Source organism: Dendropsophus ebraccatus, chromosome 10 (assembly GCF_027789765.1).
Source record: "Dendropsophus ebraccatus isolate aDenEbr1 chromosome 10, aDenEbr1.pat, whole genome shotgun sequence".
Lineage (NCBI taxonomy): Eukaryota > Metazoa > Chordata > Amphibia > Anura > Hylidae > Dendropsophus > Dendropsophus ebraccatus.
Genome location: NC_091463.1, coordinates 70,959,982 through 70,983,852, shown reverse-complemented (window position 1 = coordinate 70,983,852; position 23,871 = coordinate 70,959,982). Strand labels below are relative to the sequence as shown.

General features: G+C 43.4%; 1 protein-coding gene across 1 annotated transcript in view; it reads left to right on the top strand.

Moving 5' to 3' along the window:
- STK26 (serine/threonine kinase 26) overlaps nt 1–23,534 on the top strand; it is an 88,761-nt gene extending 65,227 nt beyond the window's left edge. The window contains exons 4-11 of the mRNA XM_069943216.1: nt 9,033–9,141; nt 9,233–9,390; nt 13,865–14,050; nt 17,820–17,962; nt 19,084–19,177; nt 20,824–20,886; nt 22,003–22,139; nt 23,461–23,534. Coding sequence (XP_069799317.1) covers nt 9,033–9,141; nt 9,233–9,390; nt 13,865–14,050; nt 17,820–17,962; nt 19,084–19,177; nt 20,824–20,886; nt 22,003–22,139; nt 23,461–23,482 — 912 coding nt within the window. The 3' untranslated portion in view covers nt 23,483–23,534. The remainder of the gene's footprint in view (nt 1–9,032; nt 9,142–9,232; nt 9,391–13,864; nt 14,051–17,819; nt 17,963–19,083; nt 19,178–20,823; nt 20,887–22,002; nt 22,140–23,460) is intronic.
- Nucleotides 23,535–23,871: the final 337 nt, after the last annotated feature.

The window sequence follows — 23,871 nt, the reverse complement described above, 5'->3', positions numbered from 1 at the left end:
GATATCACGGTGATCGTGCTGACCTGACGAATAACGATAACATGTCATATGTAACATATAGTAAACTGCATACAAAAAAATGGTGAAAAACTGCTTTTTTTATTTTTTTTTATTCGTACCCGTACCACCTTATAAAATAACTAAATATTGATCAGGGTGTCACATGTTCCCCCGAATGGTACCGATGGAAACGTCAGCTTGTCTTACACAAATATGTTGGCCCCCCCAAGGCCTCTGTTAAATAATATAATGGCTAAAATAAGAAAAGGCCCCAAAATTCACCAGGTCTCTGTCATGTCTGCGGCCTGTGGTTGAGTCAGGTGACGCACTGCGGCTACATATAGGGGATTTCTAGAAACATTGGAATAAGCGGAATAAATATTGAGTTCCATTTCTCAGTTAGTATTTGCTATGTTAGAGGAAAAAATGGAATATCTGGCAAAAAAAATGAAATTTTTAAATTTCCCCTCCAACATGCTTAAATTTCTGTGAAATACCTAAAGGGTTAATACACTTATGAAATGTTACTTTGAATACTTTGAGGGGTGTAGTTTTTTCAGTGGAAAGATTTATGGGGGTAACTAACATAAGAGCCCCACAAATCTACTTCAGAACTGAACTGGTGCCTGCAAAAATCAGAATTTGAAATTTTCCTGAAAATGTGAAAAATCGCTGCAAAATTTTGAAGCCCTCTAACATCCTAAAAAGTAAAAAGACGTTCACCAAATGACGTCACCATAAAGTAAGACATGTCGTAGATGTTGCAGTAATAGTTTTTGATATAATTATTTTTCTTAGGAGAAGAGAATTTTGAATATAAAGGATTGTAAATGTTTCTAGTATTTGCACAAATGTGTTTACAAAAAAATACTGAGTGTATGAACCAAAGTATACTACAAACATAAAGAGGAATATGTCACGAAAAAACAATCTCAGAATAACCAAGATAATTAAAAGCACCGCAGAGTAATCACTACAAAAAGAGAGACAGGTCAGATTTGAAAAACTAGGCCCTGGGCATTAAGGCCAAAACAGGCTGCGGAGGCAAGGGGTTAAGATTGTCCAAAGTGGAAGAAACTCTTTACAGGTGCAGTTATTTATTTTAAAGAGAGGTTTTTTATCTGTGGGCATCTAAGTTTTTAGACACTCAACCATTTCTAGGACGGGTGGGGAGGAAATAGCTGCTGAGCCCTTCTGCAGGAGACCGTTCCATAATCTTTTATGGATGTTTGTTTGACAGGAACACTTTAAAGGAAAAGCCCGGCGGATTATAAAATCCAGCAGCTAGCAGGGGCCAAATTTACTAATTTACCTCCCCACATGCCCATGCCATAAGGAATGTCCCGGCTGATGGACTAGTCGCTCAATCAGTGACTGGAGTGGCGTCCCATCCCAGTCACTGACTGGCTGAGCAGCCAGTGCATCAGCTGGGGTGTGCCGCGTTAGCACCGGAGATCCCGGAGCCCTACATGGGTCCCGCTGCCAAATTCCCCCCTGCCAGGTACCGGATTTTATAATCAGCTGGACTTTTCCTTTAGGGTATGTTCACTCTGAGAATTCCGCGGCGAATCTCTCCGTCGTTGAATCCCGCCGTGCTTCACTGTCCCACTGTGAGTGAATGAGCGGCTGCGGAGGAGCCAGCGCTCTCCCATAGACAGGCGGGATTTCGCAGCAGAACTTTCGCCTGTTTTCCGCCTGTTTTGCTCAATGTGAACATACCCTTAAAGCGTAACTGTCATTTCAGGGCCATTTTTCTGAAAACATTAAATATCAACAGTACAAGCGATTTTAAGAAACTCTGTAATAGGTTTTATGTACTAAAAGAGTTTCGTTCTGTACTGAACTGAAAAAGCAATCTCCCAGCCTCCCCCCTCTTATCAAATGAAGCAGGATTTCTGTCTCCATTATGTGGCTATGGAGAGGGGAGGGGCTGTTAGGAGTGACTGAGCACGGAGGATTCCTGCACAGCACAAAACCCTGCAATCTTCTCTCAGTAAGTTCATAGATAAGCACTGACCTTTCTGACAGGTGAATTTAGCGTTTTAGGTGCCCAGAGAGTCTACAAACAGCTGACCTTCATGTCACCTCTTCCTGCTCCCTCATCTCCCTCAGCCCCTCCCCTCTTCATAGGCTTACAATGGAGAGAGCAGAGCTAGCCTTCACTGGCTTCTCTGTAATGAAGACGTGTTTGCCTGATAATGCACAGATAAGAAGTCAGAGGGGGAGGCTGGGAGATTGCTTCAGTACAGAAGGAGGCTTTTTTGGCTGATGAAACCTATTACAGAGTTTCTTAAAATCTCTTATACTACTGATTTCTGCAATAAAAAAAAAACATGACAGTTATGCTTTAACCTCTTAAGGACATATGACGTACCCCTACGTCATATGTCCTCACTTGCACTTCAAAGCGGGGCCGCGCGGCGGCCCCGCTTTGAAGTGCCGCAATTCCGGGTGCCGCGAGTAGCCCGGGACCGCTGCTATTAGCGGGCACGGTCTGATCGCCGTGCCCGCTAATTAGCTAATCGGAGGCAGCTGTCAAAGTTGACAGCTGCCTCCGATTACCGGAGGCAACGTTTCCCTGGGGTCTAGTGGGGGAGATCGCTCCTCCGGGACCTTGTCCCGGAGGAGCGATCTCCGTTACTGATGCCGGCCGGGGACGCGTCCAAGATGGCGCCGTCCTCGGCTCGGCACTCGTTCGTTTTCGGCTGCAGCAGCCGAAAGCAAACGAGTGCCGATCTCATGGATCTCTGCAGCATATCTATGCTGCAGAGATCTCAATGAGAGATCCAAGTGTATATACTAGAAGTCCCCCAGGGGGGCTTCTAGTATATGTGTAAAAAAAAAAAAAGTGTTTATAGTAAAAAGCCCCCCCCCCTAATAAAAGTCTGAATCACCCTCCTTTTCCCAGGTTTTAAATAAAAGTAAACAAATAAATAAATAAATAAACATGTTTGCTATCGCCGCGTGCGTAATCGCCCAAACTATTAATCACATTCCTGATCTCGTACGGTAAACGGCGTCGGCGCAAAAAAAAAAACCCAAAGTGCAAAATTGCGCATTTTTGGTCGCATCAAATCCAGAAAAAATTTAATAAAAAGCGATCAAAGTCATATATGCGCAATCAAGGTACCGATAGAAAGAACACATCATGGCGCAAAAACTGACACCTCACACAGCCCCATAGACCAAAGGATAAAAGCGCTATAAGCCTGGGAATGGAGCGATTTTAAGGAACGTATATTGGTTAACAACGGTTTGAATTTTTTACAGGCCATCAGATACAATATAAGTTATACATGTTATATATCGTTTTAATTGTAACAACTTGAGGAACATGCATAACAAGTCAGTTTTACCCCAGGGCGAATGGCGTAAAAACACATTTCCCCCAAATAAAAGAAATGCTTTTTTTTTTTTTTTTCAATTTCACCACACTTTGAATTCTTTTCTGGTTTCGCAGTGTACCAAATGCAAAAATTCAGCCTGTAATTGCAAAGTGCAATTAGTGACGCAAAAAATAAGGGGTCATGTGGGTTTCTAGGTGGAAAAATGCAAGTGCTATGACCTTTTAAACACAAGGAGGAAAAAACGAAAACGTAAAAAACGAAAATGGGCCCCGTCCTTAAAGGGTTAAGGTATTGGCAGCATAAGGAATCTACCATTCTCCCTTTAATAAAAGAAGTTACTTTATTTCAACAGAAACTCTTTTGCCAGGTAATAATTCTCTTTTCCCCTGACATAGCTGGACAGAAATGTCATAGTGGCACATAATGCGATGTTCCCCCAGGAGCACAGTCACCCTGCTATACCTTCTGCCACATTATGTGGTGTCGGAGCTGTAGTCATCCACATGTGCCGTTACATTAAATGCACACTTACCTTTGACTAGTGCTGATTACTGAACTCACAGACACAGCCGCCACACTTGACATTACTTAATGTTGCCTATATAATGTGCCACATTTTATGCAAATGCTAACCAGACACCAGAGCGCCGGCATCTTAAATGGATGATTAATCTGTACATTAACATGGTAATGAAGGGAGCATCTGCATACAGAGTACAGGCGCTAGCGTGACGCGAATTACTGAGAAGCAATTACAGCTTAAAGCACCTGTCGCTTTTATTATAGGGGACAACTTTTCCCCCCCCAAAAATGAAAAGATAAACTATATTAATCCTACAGGGGTGTCCCACAGTGGCAACCATACGGTATAGAAGCCAGCCCAGAAATCTGCATATTACCAGGAGAATGGCACAGGGAAGTGTAGTATTACTTGGCTATAGAGTGGACAACCTCATAACGCATTAGAGTAGCAGCTGCCTTTACACCCTAAAGGCCCAATATATTCTTTGTACAGGGTTGTCACTCCTTTAGCTAAAGTATAGCCTCTGTTGAATGTTCTTGGGGGGATTAAAGGGTTTATCCAGCGAAAATAGTTTTCTTTTAAATCAACTGGTTTCAGAAAGTTATATAGATTTGTAATTTACTTCTATTTTAAAATTCTCCAGTGTTCCAGTACTTATCTGCTGTATGTCCTGCAGTAAATGTTTTTCAGTCTGACAGTGCTCTCTGCTGAACTGTCCAGAGCAGCAGCAAATCTCTATAGAGAACATCTCCTGCTCTGGACTGTTCCTGCCTCAAACAGAGGTGGCAGCAGAGAGCATTGTCAGGCTGCAAAGAAAACACTTCCTGCGGGACATACAGCAGCTGATAAGTATGGGAAGGCTTGAGATTTTTATGTAGAAGTACATTAAAAATCTATAAAATTTTATGAAACCAGTTGATTTGAAAGAAAGTTTTTTGCCAGAGTACCCCTTTAACTACCCAACGTTTTCAGACTCCTCAGCTCTTGTACTATTACAGCTTACTCACGAATGGTCACCAACTCTCCAATGATGCAAGAAACCTCTCCTTAATTCTGCAAAAGGAGCAGAAGTGACTACATGTTCTTTACCAGCGCCCAGTGATGTATACAGGATCTTTCTGTATGCCTTCCCTGACATAAGGCAGCATCGGCATGCCTTCTACACTGTTTATAGTGCTAATCTTTAAAGCGGAGCAATATGCCTGCGAGTCTAACACACCCGACACCTATAGGAGGGCCGCATATGCTTGTTTATGCCAAAACACATATGCTTGTATTGATGTGGAGCTGAATCAGAGAACGGTTCCTCCAAGCACATAGCCGCGCTCACAACGCTCCATGAATAGGAACGTTGAGCACATTGGAGATGACACAAAGCAGCCTTTCATCGGCTTGTGATTTCCATACCTAAAAGGCCTTACAGGCACAGAACATAAGTGGACTTGTTTGCTTTGAGGCAGAGAAGGTCGCCTTACACCGTTGTTCCATCCAGATCCTGCCAATTGCTTTTTTAAGACTGGAAAGGAAACTAAATTAGTTTTATGGTTTGTTTACTGGGCGCTTATTTCCATGCACCCGACTCGCCATACCTGTATGAAATAAAGAATCTTTCACACCATGGTGGCTCTTTCCAGTTTACTCAATTGGTGCTTTTTTTTCTGAGAGCAAAGCTATAATTTCCTGCTCAACACAGAAGTCATTGGTTTGGTCTAGAAGTACAAACTCCCTTTATACATGTGTCCAACATTCATTGACGTCTGTGAAAGCACTGTGGCTGCAACGTTTTTTTTTTCTCTAAACACTGGCAGCTTGTAATGCCTGAGCCGTACTGAGCTACTAGTATGGGTTTTTCACTGAACCTATCATTGAACGTTTCACTGTCATTGGGAGAATCCTAGAGACGCCTTTAAAAGTTTTCATTGGTTGGGGTCTGGGTGTCTTCACTGATTGCTAGAATGGGAGGGGAGAAGTACTAAGCTTAGTGCTTCTATCTCCATTTGGTGTTGAAGGCTGGCTCTGTGTAAGTCTGCAGAAAAGCTGAGAAAGGAGTGCCTAAAGGGGTTATCCAGCGCTACAAAAACATGGCCACTTTTCCCCCTCTCTTGTCTCCAGATTGGGTGGGGTTTCAAACTCTGTTCCATTGAAGTAAATGGAGCTTAAAGCGACTCTGTACCCACAATCTGACACCCCCCCCCAAACCACTTGTACTTTCGGATAGCTGCTTTTAATCCAAGATCTGTCCTGCGGTCCTTTTGGCAGCTGATGCAGTTATTTTCCTAAAAAAAGTAATTTTAAAATTGCAGCCCCATGTTCTGTGCCCTACAGGCTTATCTGTGCCCTAACTTTGCACCACCCCTCCGTCCCTCCTCCCCACCCTCTTCATCATTAGGAATGCCACTGGAACATTTACTTCTGTTTGAACATTGCACAGGTGTGTGGTAACATGTGCTGTGGTAACACAGGTGGTGAATAATAGGCAATCAGCCCCATGTAAAATGGCCGGACTTCTCCTTTAAAGGTGCCCATAAAAAAAAAAGTTGAAACTAAATATTCATTTTAACTGAACTATGAGACTCATTGTCTGTAAAGTCATCACTTCTGTCTGAATATTTTGGCTGATAATCAAAAAGGAAAATCTTTCACGGACAAGATTTTTTTTTTTATGAAGTTAGCAATGAGCGGAGAGAGGCCAAAGTGATCAAGTTCAGCAATGTTATCTGAATCCGAATGCTCGGCCATAGGCAGCATGGACGTTTTCCAGTACTCCCTAGGGCTGCATCCAACTTTTGTAGCCGTGGGGAGACAAATGCTGAGCGTTACAAAACCTGAATGGTCCTCCCCCTCCGCTCAACACTAATGACCAGCGCTGCATGGAGTAAAAGGTGTGTGTCTGCAGAAAGGTCCCTCATTCAGCAGTTGTGTAGCCATCTACCTCGATATAGCGGAGTGACTATGTCTACATGAAACCTATTGGGAACAATCTCATAAAGAATAAACTTGCATATCATCTTAAATGAGAGCGAAGCCAATGTACCATGACACATGGAAAATAAAGAATAAGGGTAACTGGTCCTAAGGTCTTGCAGAGACTAGCATGAGATGAGCTGCCATCAGACCTTGTGGTCCTGGAGGAAAGAAATCCATGGTGTTTTTCTTATTATTCATATTTTTATTATTAGAGCTCTCACTCATTTATTTGGCATATGCTCTGGAAATCTATTTGTAGGCCAAAACCAAAGTGCCAGGATCAGGGTGTGCTAGAGGACTATGTGTGGCACAGTGACAGTCCTCCATTAGGACACCACTCCCATGGTACATGATTCAGTTTTTTCCGCAGCTTCCTGAAAAACTGCATATAAACAGTGTCTATTTACATGTTTTTATTGTCGAGAGGTCTGCTCACCGTATAACTCATAAAACACCACCACAAATATAGAAAGATGGGAGTAAAGTCCAGGAAGCTATGTATTTATTAACCCTGCTCTTCCTGTAGGAGCCGATGATGTATTTTTATGCAGGTCTCTTCCTGCTTAACCCATTGCGATTCGTTCACCACAGCTTATTACTGCTCTGCCCTCCCAGATGAATGCATAGTTAGGAATCTGTAATGGTAGCCATATTTCTTGTCCCACAGCTTCGCTAAAAGGCAAGTAGATACTGTAGATTTTTGGCATGTTTTTAGTAACCAGACAAAACCTCTCCGTCATAGATACTAAAGTCTGTAAAGCTAGCCATACACATTACAGTGTAGGCTTACCCACCAATCTTTGTTGGCACCAGTCAGCTGTCTAATATGCATGGGGGCCTCCTGGCATCTATCAGGAAGAGAAGGATTCGGTATGTTAAACTTCAACTTCCTCAAGCGCTATTATTCCCCGCTCGCTGCCGCCGATATTCCACGCAGCAGCAGGGAGCGGGTGAGTCCAGGGGGGGGGGCTGCCCAGGTGATTGCTAGATCGTCCGGGCAGCCCATAGCATACAGCAGCGGTCTGCTGCCTCCGCTCCTATTCCACGGAGCGACGGCAGCAGATTGTTGCTGTATGAGTCATTTGTCTTTCAACGACGCAATGATCAGCCGACATGAACGATGTTGGCTGATCGTTGCCTTCTATTCCACGGGATGTTTATCAGCCGATATTGGCTGAATACGGCCGATAATCATTCTGTGGAATAGGGTCTTTAAGGGAACCTGTCACCTCGTGCTGGGGTGAAGGACGCCCGACCCTCGCTAGTGACCCTTATACTTACCCCTTCTCTCAAAGTTCCGCGCCTGGAGCCGGTCCCAAGACTGAGAGATCCCCGTCGGAAGCCGTGCGCGCGCTGCAGAGATGAGTCCGACGCTCATTGAGAATGACTGCTCCATTCATTCTCTATGGGTGTTTGACTCATCTCTTGAGCACGCGTGCCAGGCTTCCAATGGGGATATCTCCGTCCTGGGACTGGCTCCAGGCGCGGGACTTGGAGAGAAGCGGTAAGTATAAGATGCCCTAGATGACTAGATGCCCATCTGATGCACATGGGGCCTTCTGAATCTCCCCAACTGATGACTGTGGGAGTAGAGTAGAAGGATTGGGCATGTTGAATTTCAGCTACTTTATCCTTTTATTCCTGGGAAGGTAAGCGACTAAAGGAGTCTGGAACCAGCTTTCTCTCCCACTCCACTCAAGCCAAGCTTTTACTGTATGGGAGGATTGGGAGAGATGATGGGTTCCTTTGTTGTATACGTTACAATGCTGCTCACATTTCAAAAAATAATCCAGCATCTGATGCACATCTCTCCATGTAATAAGAGATGTGCAGCTCACTAAAGCAAAGAGCTGCATGTGCAACATAGCGATTTGTCCGTGCAGTCGTAGCGGCATGATAGAGGCGTGTAATAGGCTCTGTGAACGAGCGCCGGTCTGGGAGGCCCAGAATTTTAGAAGCTTCACAACAAACATACAATGTGAACCTGGCCTGATATTTACCTGGCTGAAGTCTTGTCAGAATAGTGTCATCTGTTGAAGGTTATAAAGCAGGATAAAATGCCATTATGTTTTGTGACAGTCCTGCTCAAAAGTTCTTTACTTGAAATGTTAAATATCAATTTTTCATTTTGTAACTTATCTTTCTCCTTTTTTTTTTTTTTTTTTTTTTTTTTTTTTTTTTTTTTTTTTTTTTAGTTACGAGTGGGACCTTTTGACGAGTTCCAGATTGCGACCATGTTGAAAGAAATCTTGAAAGGTCTTGATTATCTGCACTCGGAGAATAAAATTCACAGGGACATCAAAGGTCGGCACCGGTGGGGGTTCTTATGAGGTTTACCCCCCTGACTGCAGCTGGGCTGGATTCCATCCATCTCATGTTGTTTTGTGTCTTACAGCTGCCAATGTCCTGCTCTCAGAACAAGGTGACGTAAAACTTGCCGACTTTGGTGTGGCCGGACAGCTGACTGATACGCAGATTAAAAGAAATACATTTGTAGGGACTCCGTTCTGGATGGCACCTGAAGTTATACAGCAGTCTGCTTATGACTCAAAGGTGAGCGCAATGTTTCCTCTGGTACCTCGAAGCTCCAACCCCGCCGTCCATTCAAACTCTATTGTACTGAACAATCTTCATCTGTCACATGATTTTCAGTAGAGTGTCAATGCATTTGCTGGAATACTACCAAATTAAATTGGGGAGACAAATTTCTATCAGTGAGGCCCCAGAAGTCGGACCCTCTGTCACTTGTTACTTATCCATATATATATTGGGTGAAACCCTGTAAGGGTACTCTGAGGTGTTTACCTCTTTACCTCCTTGTAAGTTTGAATATATCTATTCCTATATAGATATTAGCAGTACATGGTGTCTTTCAGCAGAAGATGCGGTATATCTGCTCCAGGCATTTTTAAAATAAAGTCTGAGATTTCCCTTTGGACGCTGGGAATTATAGACTTATCATTATAGTAATTGGTGAGTAGCGTCTCTGTTGTTTTGATGATTGTTATGCTGTTTCCGTGTGTGATGTAACTGTACTCCTGGCAGCGGTGTATCCAGCCAGACTGCAGTCACATACAATAGATGGTTCACCATGCTGCCTGAGGAAACCATATATTTTTGTATGGGTTGTGTGTTGGCCATGATACTGCAGTGGTTTATAAAGCAGTGATGGACGCTTCCACTACTCCAAGATAAAATGTGTGTTAGGAAATATCAGTGGGCGCCCTTGTCCCAAAAGTGTTTGTACATACTTGCCACACCCCGTTTCCCAAGGTAACTGTTTCTCAGTTACTACCCATTTTACGTTTTACTATCTGGTTGACCGAATAGTCAAAACGGGAGGGGCAGTGCAAGGAAGTATAAACACCATTAGAATTAAGAATACTCTTTCCTCATTTCCATAATCAGAAAAAATGTGTGGTGTAATAGGTAGTCTGATCTACCCAGCGATATTACCTTAATCTTGCAGCACTTCCATCAGGATATACTGTCCTTCTATAGCTAGAAAGACGCATACTCACAGTATATACTTTCCATTGCTTTATTTTTCTTTTGCAAGGTATATCGCAATCATAGCTCACAGGCTGAGTAATTCCATGAACACACGCCAAACACTATGGCCTCCCGCCGGACGTTTCGGAGGACGAGACTCCTCCTTCCTCATGCTCCTACTCCTCTTTCCTCATTTCCTCATGGAGTCCTTGCAGAAACTAATATGTGCAGTATGTCAGTTCTTGTGGATTTGCTCAGTATTTTCCCCATTGATTTTGCAAAGTAACTTATTCCCAGAACGTAATCAATGTAGTGTGCCCCTACTGGACACCCTTTAAAATTAATGGATGTGTGTATGTAATGTAATGTACTGTACTTTGTGATTGAATACTGTAAATTTATGGAATACTTTGGGGAGCAAGTGTCCTTGCTCTCCAAAATATCCCATAAATGTATTCAATGAATAGATTTGCAGGGCACCGAGCAGGGAGGGAGAGAGGTGCCCGTGCATCTAGCTCCCCCCTCCCTCCCTGCTCTGTGCCTGACACATATACACAGTACTACTCCTCCCATCATCTGCAGATAATGTGGGAGTAGTACTTGTGCTATCTATCGCGGCCCGCGCCGCTGCTCACACAGGGGCCGCTCTTCATGCCCCCTCCTGCGCTCCCCCTCCTCCTCTTAGCTTGAAACGAACTATCGCTCCACTGACTCCCCGCCGCCCGCGCCGGTCCTCACACTACCCCGCCGCCCGCGCAGCTCCTCACACTACCCCGCCGCCCGCGCAGCTCCTCACACTACCCCGCCGCCCGCGCAGCTCCTCACACTACCCTGCCGGGCTCTGCTCCTACATACCGGCTCCCGGCCGGCATGCAGGGCGGACGGGAGCCTGTATGTAGGAGCAGAGGCCAGCGGGGTAGTGTGAGGACCGGCGCGGGCGGCAGGGAGTCAGCGGAGCAATAGTTCATTTCAAGCTAAGAGGAGGAGGGGGAGCGGAGGAGGGGGCATGAAGAGCGGCCCCTGTGTGAGTAGCTGCGCGGGCGGCGATAGATAGCACAAGTACTACTCCCCCATTATTTGCAGATGATGGGAGGAGTAGAACTAAGTATATGTGTCCAGCACCGAGCAGGGAGGGGGGAGGTAGATGGCACCTCTTTCCCTCCCTGCTCGGTGCCCTGCAAATGTATTCATTGAATACATTTATGGGATACTTTGGGGAGCAAGGACACTTGCTCCCCAAAGTATTCCATAAATGTATTCAATCACAAAGTACAGTACATAACATTACATTACATACACACATCCATTGATTCTATAGAGTGTCCAGCAGGGGCGCACTATGTATAGAAGTCAATGGTACTCGTTGACTTCTATATATAGTGCGCCCCCTGCTGGACACTCCATAGGAATTACACCATTCGTCGTGACGTCACTGCTTCTGAGAGAATTCTAACCCTTCCTGATTCACTAAATTAAGGGAAGTAGCAGTATATGAGCATTTTCTGTTATTAATGTACATTAGAAAATTTTATAACTTTCCATCAGTAATAACATATAAAAAAATAATTTTATATGGACTTCTCCTTTAAAGGGGTTATCCAGTGCTACAAAAACATGGCCACTTTCCCCCTCTCTTGTCTCCAGTTCAGGTGTGGTTTGCAATTAAGCTCTATTTACTTCAATGGAATTGAGTTCCAAACCCCTTCCAATCTGTAGACAAGAGGGGGAAAATGTAGCCATGTTTTTGTAGCGCTGGATAACCCCTTTTAGCCCCTGGCTTCCACAATAGCCCATCAACATGTTGCTGAAAACTAGTGCCCTGACAGAGGAAGGTTTTTTCTGTATAAAATTCCTTTATTGCCACCGTTGCTACTAACCGTAGCATATAAAGGGTTATTTTCAGGATCACATGATGGGAAGCTTTGTGTCCCTGATCAATGTCCTGATGCCCAAGGCGGTTACCAGCAGGCCAGGAAGGAATATTACCCAGCACAACTCCTATAAAAATGGTCCTCCGTTTTGGAAAACCACCTTTCTATACAGAAAAATGGGTTACATTTCCTTTAATACATTCATTTTACTTTCTAGCCTCCCGCTGCTTTTTCATACAGGATTTGTTTTGTCTTTTTTTAATGTATTATATTATGCCTTGTATTATAGTAAGGCAATGTTCTGCTGCGCTGGCTGGATTTTATATCTTGGATCTAGAGAACCGCGTTGTGTTTTGTCCCAAGGCAATAAAGTGCTCAGCAGGTGATAAAAATACATGACTAAATAGCTAGAAAGATAAATGCAGGTTTTAGGTGAAAGTGAATTAAGCCCGTACATATCAGCAATCGAAAGCAACCCTAAGGCAAAACATTTCAGGAGGACCTATTCATGGTAAGTACCTATTCTATTCCCCGACTACAATGGTCTCCGAACTGCAAGCAACCTGCTGTTGTACAATGAGAGAGTCCAGCATGCCATGCCAGGCCACACTGGGGGATGCTTGTGTAACAGAGCGGCTAGGCAGGGTGTGAATGAAAGGTGTGCCATAGGATAGTGAGATATTGATAATTTTGCCTCTATTAGCTCATTTACATACATGGCGTTCTCACGAGTAGCCTGCAGCACCTGTGTCCACCTGCTGAATGCCGGCACTGTTCACACAGGCAGCCATCTACTGGGCTCTGTTATATTCATGTGAGGATGGTGTAAAATTGTGCACCGGCTCTATAAATGAAAGTATTGTCCCCTCTGCACAGTCCCTTCCTATATGCCCTATATACACATCATAGCCAGGGCCTTCCACTTGAGACCCTAGGAGCCATTGTTTATTTGGCAGGGTCATATAAATGGTAATCTCATAATACAAGACTGGCGATAGAGTTTAAATGTGTTATCCAAGACTAGGAAAAAAAAAATTTTCTTCCAAAAACAGCACCGCACCCATTCTACACTTGATCCATTCACTGCAGTGGAACTGAGCTGCACTACAACTTACAAACTGAGGTCCAAAGTGGCGTTTCTGGAAGAAAGCAGCTATGTTTTTCTAATGCTGCATTGCCCCTTTACTTGGGCCAAACGATAAGTGAGTGTTGATCGAAACACTTGATATCAGTAATTGAGCCATGTAAAAGGGACAGCGGTTATAGCCGACCATCAACCAATGACTTGTTCGTCAGCTGATGGCATCTTTCACACATCTACTATGTTGTCATAATGCACTGTGTAAATGAGTGATGTGCGGCCCACAATAGTGTTGAAGGGTACCTGTCTGAAAACCAATCCCTGCAGGACAACGTGCAGGTACAGCTGTGTCTGCCCCTCATTCAGTAGTGACTGGCTTCGTGACAGGTTCCCTTAAAAGGCCACAAAAACCATTTAGAAATAGTTTAGGCAACAATCCAATTTTTTTGAGTTTCAGATTGGGCTAATCTTGCTGTAGATTTGCTTGCCTCTAGTCACTGGTATTCCTCTACTTATGGTGTATGCATATTATGCACTATATTTTGTCTAAACTGAGCTTGTTTCTGTCTCTCTTGTATTTTAGGCCGACATTTGGTCTTTGGGGATCACTGCCATTGAATTAGCTAAAGGTGAACCACCCAACTCTGATATGCATCCGATGAGGGTCCTATTTCTCATCCCCAAAAATAACCCACCCACGTTAACAGGAGACTTTAGCAAACCTTTTAAAGAGTTCATTGATGCCTGTTTAAACAAAGACCCCTCCTTTGTAAGTATTCACCTTCTTAGAAGAAATAACATCTAACCTGTCAGTGCTAGTTTGTTTCTGCTACATAAGCCCATCCATTTTGTTTTCCCTCTTTACTTGTACCTTTAGGGTATGTTCACACTGAGTAATTCAAGCAGAACTTTCCGACATAGAATTCCGCCTGTCTCAGTGTGTGGAAGTCTCTGAATATAGTATAGCAGCACAGGCAAAAAGTAGAAAAAATAATAATTAGTGCACGCCTCACCAGACTGGGCTCAATGTCCGGGATAATCCAATGAATTTGAAGGAGACAACACTTTGTAAAGTGAAAAACGGTGACCTTTATTCACACCTCAATGTTGCGACATTTCTGCTATACACAGTAGCCTTCCTCAAGCATGCTTGAGGAAGGCTACTGTGTATAGCCGAAACGTCGCAACATTGAGATGTGAATAAAGGTCACCGTTTTTCACTTTACAAAGTGCTGTCTCCTTCAAATTCGGTGTGTGGTAGTCAGTCTGTGGGAGAGCGCGCGTTCCTCCGCTGCTGTCAGCTGGAAGGAGTGACATGTCACTTCTTTGAGCGTAGAGCAGCGGCTGCGGAGGAGCACATGCTTTTCCCTAGACGGGCTATCGCACACTGAGACAGGCGGAATTCCGCCTGAATTACTCAGTGTGAACATACCCTAAAGGAGAAGTCCGGCAAAATTTTTTATTTAAGTATTGTATTGCCTCCAAAAGTTATACAAATTACCAATATACACTTATTATGGGAAATGCTTATCAAGTGCTTTTTCCCTGCACTTACTACTGCATCAAGGCTTCACTTCCTGGATAAAATGGAGATGTCACTTCCTTAATAACATGGTGATATCATGCCCCGACTCCCAGAGCTGTGCGGGCTGTGGCTGCTGGAGAGGATGATGGCAGAGTGACACAGGGCACTGGAGGGACACTGAGCATCCCTCTGCCATCATCCTCTCCAGCAGCCACAGCCCGCACAGCTCTGGTAGTCGGGTGATGACATCACCATGGTATCCAGGAAGTGACATCACCATGGTATCCAGGAAGTGACATCACCATGGTATCCAGGAAGTGACATCACCATGGTATCCAGGAAGTGACATCACCATGGTATCCAGGAAGTGACATCACCATGGTATCCAGGAAGTGACATCACCATGGTATCCAGGAAGTGACATCACCATGGTATCCAGGAAGTGACATCACCATGGTATCCAGGAAGTGACATCACCATGGTATCCAGGAAGTGACATCACCATGGTATCCAGGAAGTGACATCACCATGGTATCCAGGAAGTGACATCACCATGGTATCCAGGAAGTGACATCACCATGGTATCCAGGAAGTGACATCACCATGGTATCCAGGAAGTGACATCACCATGGTATCCAGGAAGTGACATCACCATGGTATCCAGGAAGTGACATCACCATGGTATCCAGGAAGTGACATCACCATGGTATCCAGGAAGTGACATCACCATGGTATCCAGGAAGTGACATCACCATGGTATCCAGGAAGTGACATCACCATGGTATCCAGGAAGTGACATCACCATGGTATCCAGGAAGTGACATCACCATGGTATCCAGGAAGTGACATCACCATGGTATCCAGGAAGTGACATCACCATGGTATCCAGGAAGTGACATCACCATGGTATCCAGGAAGTGACATCACCATGGTATCCAGGAAGTGACATCACCATGGTATCCAGGAAGTGACATCACCATGGTATCCAGGAAGTGACATCACCATGGTATCCAGGAAGTGACATCACCATGGTATCCAGGAAGTGACATCACCATGGTATCCAGGAAGTGACATCACCATGGTATCCAGGAAGTGACATCACCATGGTATCCAGGAAGTGACATCACCATGGTATCCAGGAAGTGAAGCCTTGACGCAGTTGTAAGTGCAGGGAAAAAAGAATTTTATAAGCATTTCCCGTAATAAGTGTATATTGGTAATTTGTATAACTTTTGGGGGGCAATACAATGCTTTAGGGTACAAACCCACACACCGTATACGCAGCTTATTTACTGCTGCGATACGCAGCAAATACGCAGCAGATTAGATCTAAATAACTGAACACAGCATCAAATCTGCACCATCAAATCTGCTGCGTATACGGTGTGTGGGTTTGTACCCTTAATAAAACTTTCTTCTGACTTCTCCTTTATAGGGGTTCTCTGGGCAGGGTTTATTTTTATTGTACGGCCGGGGAGGGGGTGGATATAGGGGCCGCTGGTCACTTACCTCCCCGGTTCCAGCACCGGGTCCCGGATCACACCGCCCCGTTCTCCCGTCCGGCTGCAGCTTCCTGGTGTGAGCTGCGGCTTGAGACGTGATATCTCAAGGCAGCTCAGCCATTTAGCAGTCGTAGCGGAGTCCCGCCTCAGCCGCTAAATGGCTGAGCTGCCTTGAGACGCCGCGTCTCAAGCCACAGCTCGGACCAGGAAGCTGCAGCCGGACGGGAGAACGGGGTGGCGCGATCCGGGACCCGGCGCTGGAAAAGAAGAGGTAAGTGACCGGCGGCCTCTATATACACCCCCTCCCCGGCCATAGAATAAGTAACCTAATTCATGGAGCTTACATAATGTACCCCCAGATTTATTGATGAAGAATGCCTACCCATAATGCATAAGGTTCCCTTTAGTATATTAAAGTCTAGAGATAACAATGTTAGGAATAGTTTATATTTGTATCATAGGTTTTACTATTCTGTTTTCTTATCACTTCTCTTATTCAGCCATATTGGTTGTGACCCCTGAATTAGCTTCTCCAACACATTATCATTTCGACAATGATGCCAAAGAAACAACTTGCTAAGAAGGATGTTTAGAGTGGACCAATTGTCTTGCATCTCTTGTTACTATAGTAAAATTGCCACCACAGATTTAAAAATGCCAATACCTTTAAACAGGCTTAGAAAAACATGGCTGCCACCTTTCAGAAACAGCACCAGTCTACTCTCCAGTTTTGGTGTTTTTTACAAGACAAGAGTGTTGCTGTTTCTGGATGAAATTCCTGTTTTTCTAAGGGTGCGTTTACACAGAGAGATTTATTTGACAGATTTTTGAAGCCAAAACCAGGAACAAACTATAAACAGAGAACAGATCATAAAGAAAAGACTGGGATTTTTTCTCTTCTCAAATCCATTGTCTTTGGCCTCCAAAATCTGTCAGATAAATCTCTGTGTAAACGCACCATAACCCTGGATAACCCTTTTTAATCATACCTGTTGCTGAGTCTGCTGAGCTGATCAGCAATTTCGGTAGCTGGAAATTTAGGTATCCATGGAGCTGACCACACAGAGACTGTAATGCACACAGCCAAAGTTTCATTCCAGCTGGAGTTGTGTCCTTTGCTTTTCGTTAACTTTGGGTTACTACAGATTATTTTTTTTTTTTCTTGGACCTCCCCTTTAGTTCTAGCTGACTACATATAAAGCTTGTGTATTCTCTAAATAGTACCGTACCAAAAGTGTTTAAAAGAGTTATCCAGCGCTACAAAAACATGGCCACTTTTCCTCCTCTCTTGTCTCCAGTTCAGGTGCGGTTTCCAATTAAGCTCCATTTACTTCAATGGAACGAAGTTTGAAACCCCACCCAATCTGGAGACAAGAGAGGGGGAAAGTTTTTGTAGCGCTGGATAACCCCTTTAAGTCTGTTTGCTTTGTGTTCTCTACCATTATGTAATGCCCTTAGTCTGGCGCCTCTGAATTACAATAAGGTAAAGTAAAACTTGTCATGTTTTCTAGCGACCTACAGCCAAAGAACTTCTCAAGCACAAGTTTATTGTGAAGAATGCCAAGCGGACATCTTACCTTACAGAGTTGATTGACAGGTATAAACGATGGAAGGCCGAGGGGCACAGCGACTCTGAATCTGATGATTCTGATACGTAAGTACTCACTCTATTGATTTTATAAGTGGCGTGAATTATTTTTTTTTTTGGTGCAAGATTTAAAAGCATGGTAGACCACACTTTGAGTCCTACCCAAAAAAAAAGTATATGTTCAGTAAGTGAACCCAATATGGTTAGTAGGCTACATTTGGTCCATTATCGCATTGCTGTCTTTTCCAGTAAATTCCACATTGTTGGACATGTCGAAAGTTACCAGTCACACTCAGTGTGACAACAGTCTCACAGCTTCGACCTGCTGAGATCCAAAAAAACCTAGGAAAGTACGCAGCAGCACATGCAACTAGTTCACTTCATAAACTCTTGTCAAGAAAATAAGTTTGATTAGATTGGCAGCTGTGGAGAGACACGTGCTGACACACTCCTTTGGCTGTACGTCAGGATCTTAGCAGGCCTCAGGAGTAAAACTTGACGTGTCAAAAGTTACTGCAGATTATATTTAAGTCCTAACTATTTCAATAAATTTCTGACATATCAGTGACATGTCAGGAGTTTTTATGGGTGGGATCTAGGTGCAGAGACTCCCACCTATGACCATAATGAAGCCCATGCTCTGCCACTTTATCTCCACTCTAAACGGCATATAGTCCTAATGGATGTCTGAGACCTGTATATGGTATTGCCGGAAGTTCCATTGAACTTTTTATTATTATTCCATAGACTGCTCATCCGGCGATCATGGTGGTGTCAGCACCTAGACCCCACTGATTAAAAAAAAAACCTCCTGAGATTTCAGAAACTTGTTGAAATGATAGTTGCACTTTAAGTTGAAGGGACAAGCTGCAAGGCCTCCACAGTATATCTTTTTCAAGATATTCCGGGGTATATATCCGACACTCGAGCGTAATCTGTGACTCAGTCCTGAAATGCAGTGAACTTACATATGTGTAGTTATAATCACAAATTTAATTTTTAGAATAGACACCGGATGGGAAGCTTGGTTTTATTATGGGGCTTGTGTGGCACATGGTTTCCCCCGTTTATGCCTTCCACCTGTATGTGATTCCAGACCACTAATGCTTGCGTATCAATGGGGCCAATGTGTGCAGAATTGTCTGCAAGAAGCCATTCTATCTTAAGTGTCGTCATTTGCCTTACAGGGAACCCAGTAATAAGGAGAACAATACACATCCTGAATGGAACTTTACCACAGTTCGGAAGAAACCAGATGCGAAAAAACTGCAGAATGGAACAGTAAGCTCATCCATTTATTCACATAGTTTATCTAAAGCAGTGTTATGTTGTCTCTATTTTATGGACATACCTGCGCCATTTAACCTGTTTTTGTTTTTAGATTTTTATCACTTGAAACGTGTTTAAAAAAATATTTAGCACCATAAAGCCTGTTTTGCTCCACCGGCATTCCCTTGGCTGTGATATCACATTATGTAATTGCAGATAATCGTGATTACATTGTAAAACATTCACCCTGTTCACATATGTTGTTTGACATGACTTGGGCACAGATTTTCATGTTAAAATCTAAATTTGATCTGACAATCCATATCCCATGGAAGTGAGTAAGGACTTTGCAGGAGAGCACAACGTTCCTGCATCTTTTGAGATAAATAACGGTCCTGGCAGTGAGACCCCCACCAGTCTGCTAGTTACTACCTTTCTTCTGGATTGGATTGCTAAAGTGTTGTTGTCACCGTAAAAAACTTTGGTTGTGTCATACACATCAAGAGTTCTAATAAATTGGCATCTCTGTTCAAACCCAAACTGATCACTAGGTGGAGCCAAAAGAATTGTGTGACTGATCACAGCAGCGAACCCGGGTGTGAAATGGTCAGTTTATTGCAGGAGATATGGCCCTATTAAACGGAGAAATAATCTACCGAATCAGACAGATTCAGCAGATTATCGCTCCAAGACAATGGTCAGCCAATGAAATAAACATCAGCTGATTGTGTCATTATAGTGCTTGAAAAGCACTATATTGTAATTTAAAGGAGAAGTCCGGCGAAAATTTTTATTTAAGTATTGGATTGTCCTCCAAAAGTCATACAAATCACCAATATACACTTATTACAGGAAATGCACATAGTGCTTTTTTCCCTATACTTACTACTGAATCAAGGCTTCACTTCCTGGATAACATGGTGATGTCACTTCCTGGATAACATGGTGATGTCACAACCCGGCTCCCAGAGCTGTGTGGGCTGTGACTGCTGGAGAGGATGATTGCAGGGGGTGCTCAGTGTCCCTCCAGTGCCCTGTGTCCCTCAGTGTCCCCCTACCATCATCCTCTCCAGCAGCCACAGCCCGCACAGCTCTGGGAGTCTGATCGTGACATCACCATGTTGTCCAGGAAGTGATATCACCATGTTATCCAGGAAGTGAAGCCTTGATGCAGTTGTAAGTGCAGGGAAAAAAGCACTTTATAAGCTTTTCCCATAATAAGTGTATATTGGTGATTTGTATAACTTTTGGGGGACAGTACAATACTTCAATAAAAAGTTTTGCAAGACTTCTCCTTTAACCTTCTTAAAATAATCGTCCCAACAGGTGTACATCACTAATCACTGATGAATTTGTAAAAATGTCCACATTTCCCGGTGTTCTTCTTGCTTCTGCCCGCTCCCCACAGCCACCGCTCCGAGCCATGTAATAGACTAGGCGCTCGCTTCCATTAGTCATCGGCCCGTAGTCTTCATAGACTTACTGTAGAACCCGATAACTTTAATGAGACTAAGAGAGTAGCAGCTAGGGAGTGATGTACTCCCATGCCACCCACATTTCCCCCACCACCTCCTGTTAAATGAGGTTTGGTCTATTAATCTATTCTTTTAATAAGTCTGTACAGTAGTATATTACCGCTCATATTCCTTCTCTTCCAGGATCAAGATCTTGTGAAAACGCTGAGCTCTTTATCGGCAATAATAGCCCCCGTGTTTGCTGAGGTACAGTTATTTCTTGCTTTGTGTGTGTATACAAATATAGAAAGTTCTGAGCAGAAAAACCACTTGGTCCATCTAGTTCACTTTTAAATTTCCTTTTTTATCTTTGGATATATGTTTATCTGAGTTAGTTCTGCACTAAAAGCCCCTTTACAGGGGCCGATTATCGGCAAGGAATGCTACTTCAGCCAATAATTGGCCCATGTAAAGGTGTCGGGGATCATCTGAGGAGCTGCAATACAGCGGCTGACCACATCTTCTGTGCGAGTGGTAACATTTATCACTATTGGCCGCACATCTCCCTGTGTGAACGGGACGTGCAACTGTTATATTTAAAGTGACTGTACCCACAATCTGACACCCCCAAACCACTTGTACCGTCGGATAGCTGCTTTTAATCCAAGATCTGTCCTGGGGTCCGTTCAGCAGGTGATGCAGTTATTGTCATAAAAACAATTTTTAAACTTGCAGCCCTGTGTTAAATTGGTGTGGCCTAGAGTAGCCATGCCCTAGGATTGCGACACCCCTCCGTCCCTCCTCCCTGCCCTTCTCATTAGAGATGCCCCTAAAACAATTTCTCCTATTTATCACCTGTGAACACTGAACATGTTCTGGATCATTAAAGCACCTGTGCAGGTGCAGTGTTCAGGTGATGGAATAGGAAAAATCCTGCCTGGGGTGTTTCTAGTGATGACGAGGGTGGGGAGGTGGTGCAATTCTACAGCGGACAAACACTGTAGGCCACACCAATTTAACACAGGGCTGCAAGTTTAAAAGTTGTTTTTCAGGACAACAACTGCATCCCCTGACGAACGGACCCCAGGACAGATCTTGGATTAAAAGCAGCTATCTGATGGTACAAGCGCTTTGGTGGGATCAGATTGTGGGTGCAGAGTCTCTTTAAATGGCTGCACTATTACTCATTCTTTGCAGATTGGCGCTCATGTGCACAGCCCCATAGCCATGTAAAAGGACCCTTACTGTAAAGTAAGGAAAGTGAGCATAGTCACTTTTTTGCTTAGAAATTAAGTCTTCAAGATACCTTTTTGATAGCTTTATAAAGAGGGGGGGAAAACTTTAATATCTGTGAAGCCTTTGATTTCAATTTTTCTTTTGCAGCTTAAACAGCAAGACAAGAACAACACAGTGAGGAAAAATGCAATTGAAGAACTTGAAAAGAGTATGAATCTGGCTGAAGCAACTTATCCTGGAATTACTGACAAGATGGTAAAGAAGCTTATGGAAAAATTCCAAAAGTGAGTATAGTATTGAAGATGGATTTCAAGAAACCTCAATGTATTCTAAATTGTGTGAAGAGGTCTCAGTCTCCATATGGGGTGACTATGGAGATTTATAATGCTTGTTATAAAGAAGAAATAATAACACAGCAATTATTTGTCTGTGTTTGTGTGTTGGCGCCCTCTAATGGAGAAAACTTTAACTGTTCAGATTTTTTTTATTTTTATTTATTTTTTTTTTTGCAGTGTGGCTGGTTAATTGTGTATAAGCTACAGGAGAGATGTTGAGGGTTATAGTTTTCCTCAAATATAAGGGAAAACGAACAAAGCTTACACCTAGACTCCTTACATATAGCACCAGCAGAGTCCATTACAGGGAAGTTTCTGAAGCAGGAAGGCAAACTCCTTTGATTCTCTATAAATACTCCATATCCCTGCATGCAGGAGGACAGATGCACATTCTTGATTTGGTGCTTACTATCCAGATTCATGTGCAGAAACCTACAATTAGAGATTAGCACATTTACAGTAATAGTGAAGGGTTTTGCTAGTTTTGGGCAGCCTTGTCAGGCGGCTGCCTTAGAACTCCATGCCGGGAAAAGCTGGATCCAATCCTGGGAAATTGGAAGAAGTTTCCAAGGATTGGCTTTAACTTTTCCAGGCAACCGGCTGACAAACTGCTGAAACTAGCAAACTGCTTCACTATGTTCAGGACTGTGGAGTTGTAGTAGGAAGAAATATGTGAACTCCAACACCAGCCTAAATAAAATCTTATTCAATTTGTTTTCTGGGCAAAATAGACTGAGCTCTCCACAGGACAGCTCATCAGTCACTGATCAGAGGCGCGCCAACACCTAGCTCCCACAACAAAGCAGTTTGTCTCCATTCATTGTGTCCTGGTGAGGAACCTGTAACTGCAGCTCAGCTTTTTTTAATTCAATACTAGTAATACCTAAGACTCCAGCCTTCCTGCACTGATCACATTCTATAGGTTCCAGTCTATAGGTGTCAGGGCAGCAGCTTTGCTGAACAGCAGGTCGGTTAGGCTGCCTAAATAACCTGTTAAAAATTTCTGAAACAAGAACTAATTTTAATAAATATTCAGTGTGTGATCTAAGTTCCCAATATTATAATTTTACAACAATAAATTTGTTACTAATCTTGGTAATTTACGAAAAAGTGAGTCTGAATCCGAACCTTGACTTCCGTACTCCACAGCCCTGCAGTGTGGAACTCCTTATTTTTTTAGCAAATGTGCAATCCTAAGCTGCCAGTCTATTGTGTTGTCATTGTTGTGTGTTTTCTTTCCTCACTATTTTTATCTAATTATATTTTCCAGGTATTCTGTCAGTGACTCCTAAGTATCATGTTATGACCATGACATCGCTGTAAAAAAAGAAAAAAAAAAACAAATGGGAGAGGGACACCCACCAAAAGTACTTCACGCCTGGCCGTGCTTAGCATTTTCAGCTCCTTGTGCCTTTTGGGTCTTCGCAAAACACATCCATGACCGTGGTTGACAGTTTGGAAGGAAAACAAAGAAACTCCATGTTTTGTTTTTTTTGTTTGTTTTTTTTTTTCTCCCCCTTTTTTTGTTATATATATATATTTTTGTTTTGTGATGGTGTAAATGGTTTTTATATTTTCTGAAAATTATTTTGTAAAGACTGAAGACTTTTACTACTTTAATCCTTTGTTGAATCCTATACATGTCGATATGCTGTTTTTGCTGTTGGGTAACAGTTGCTAA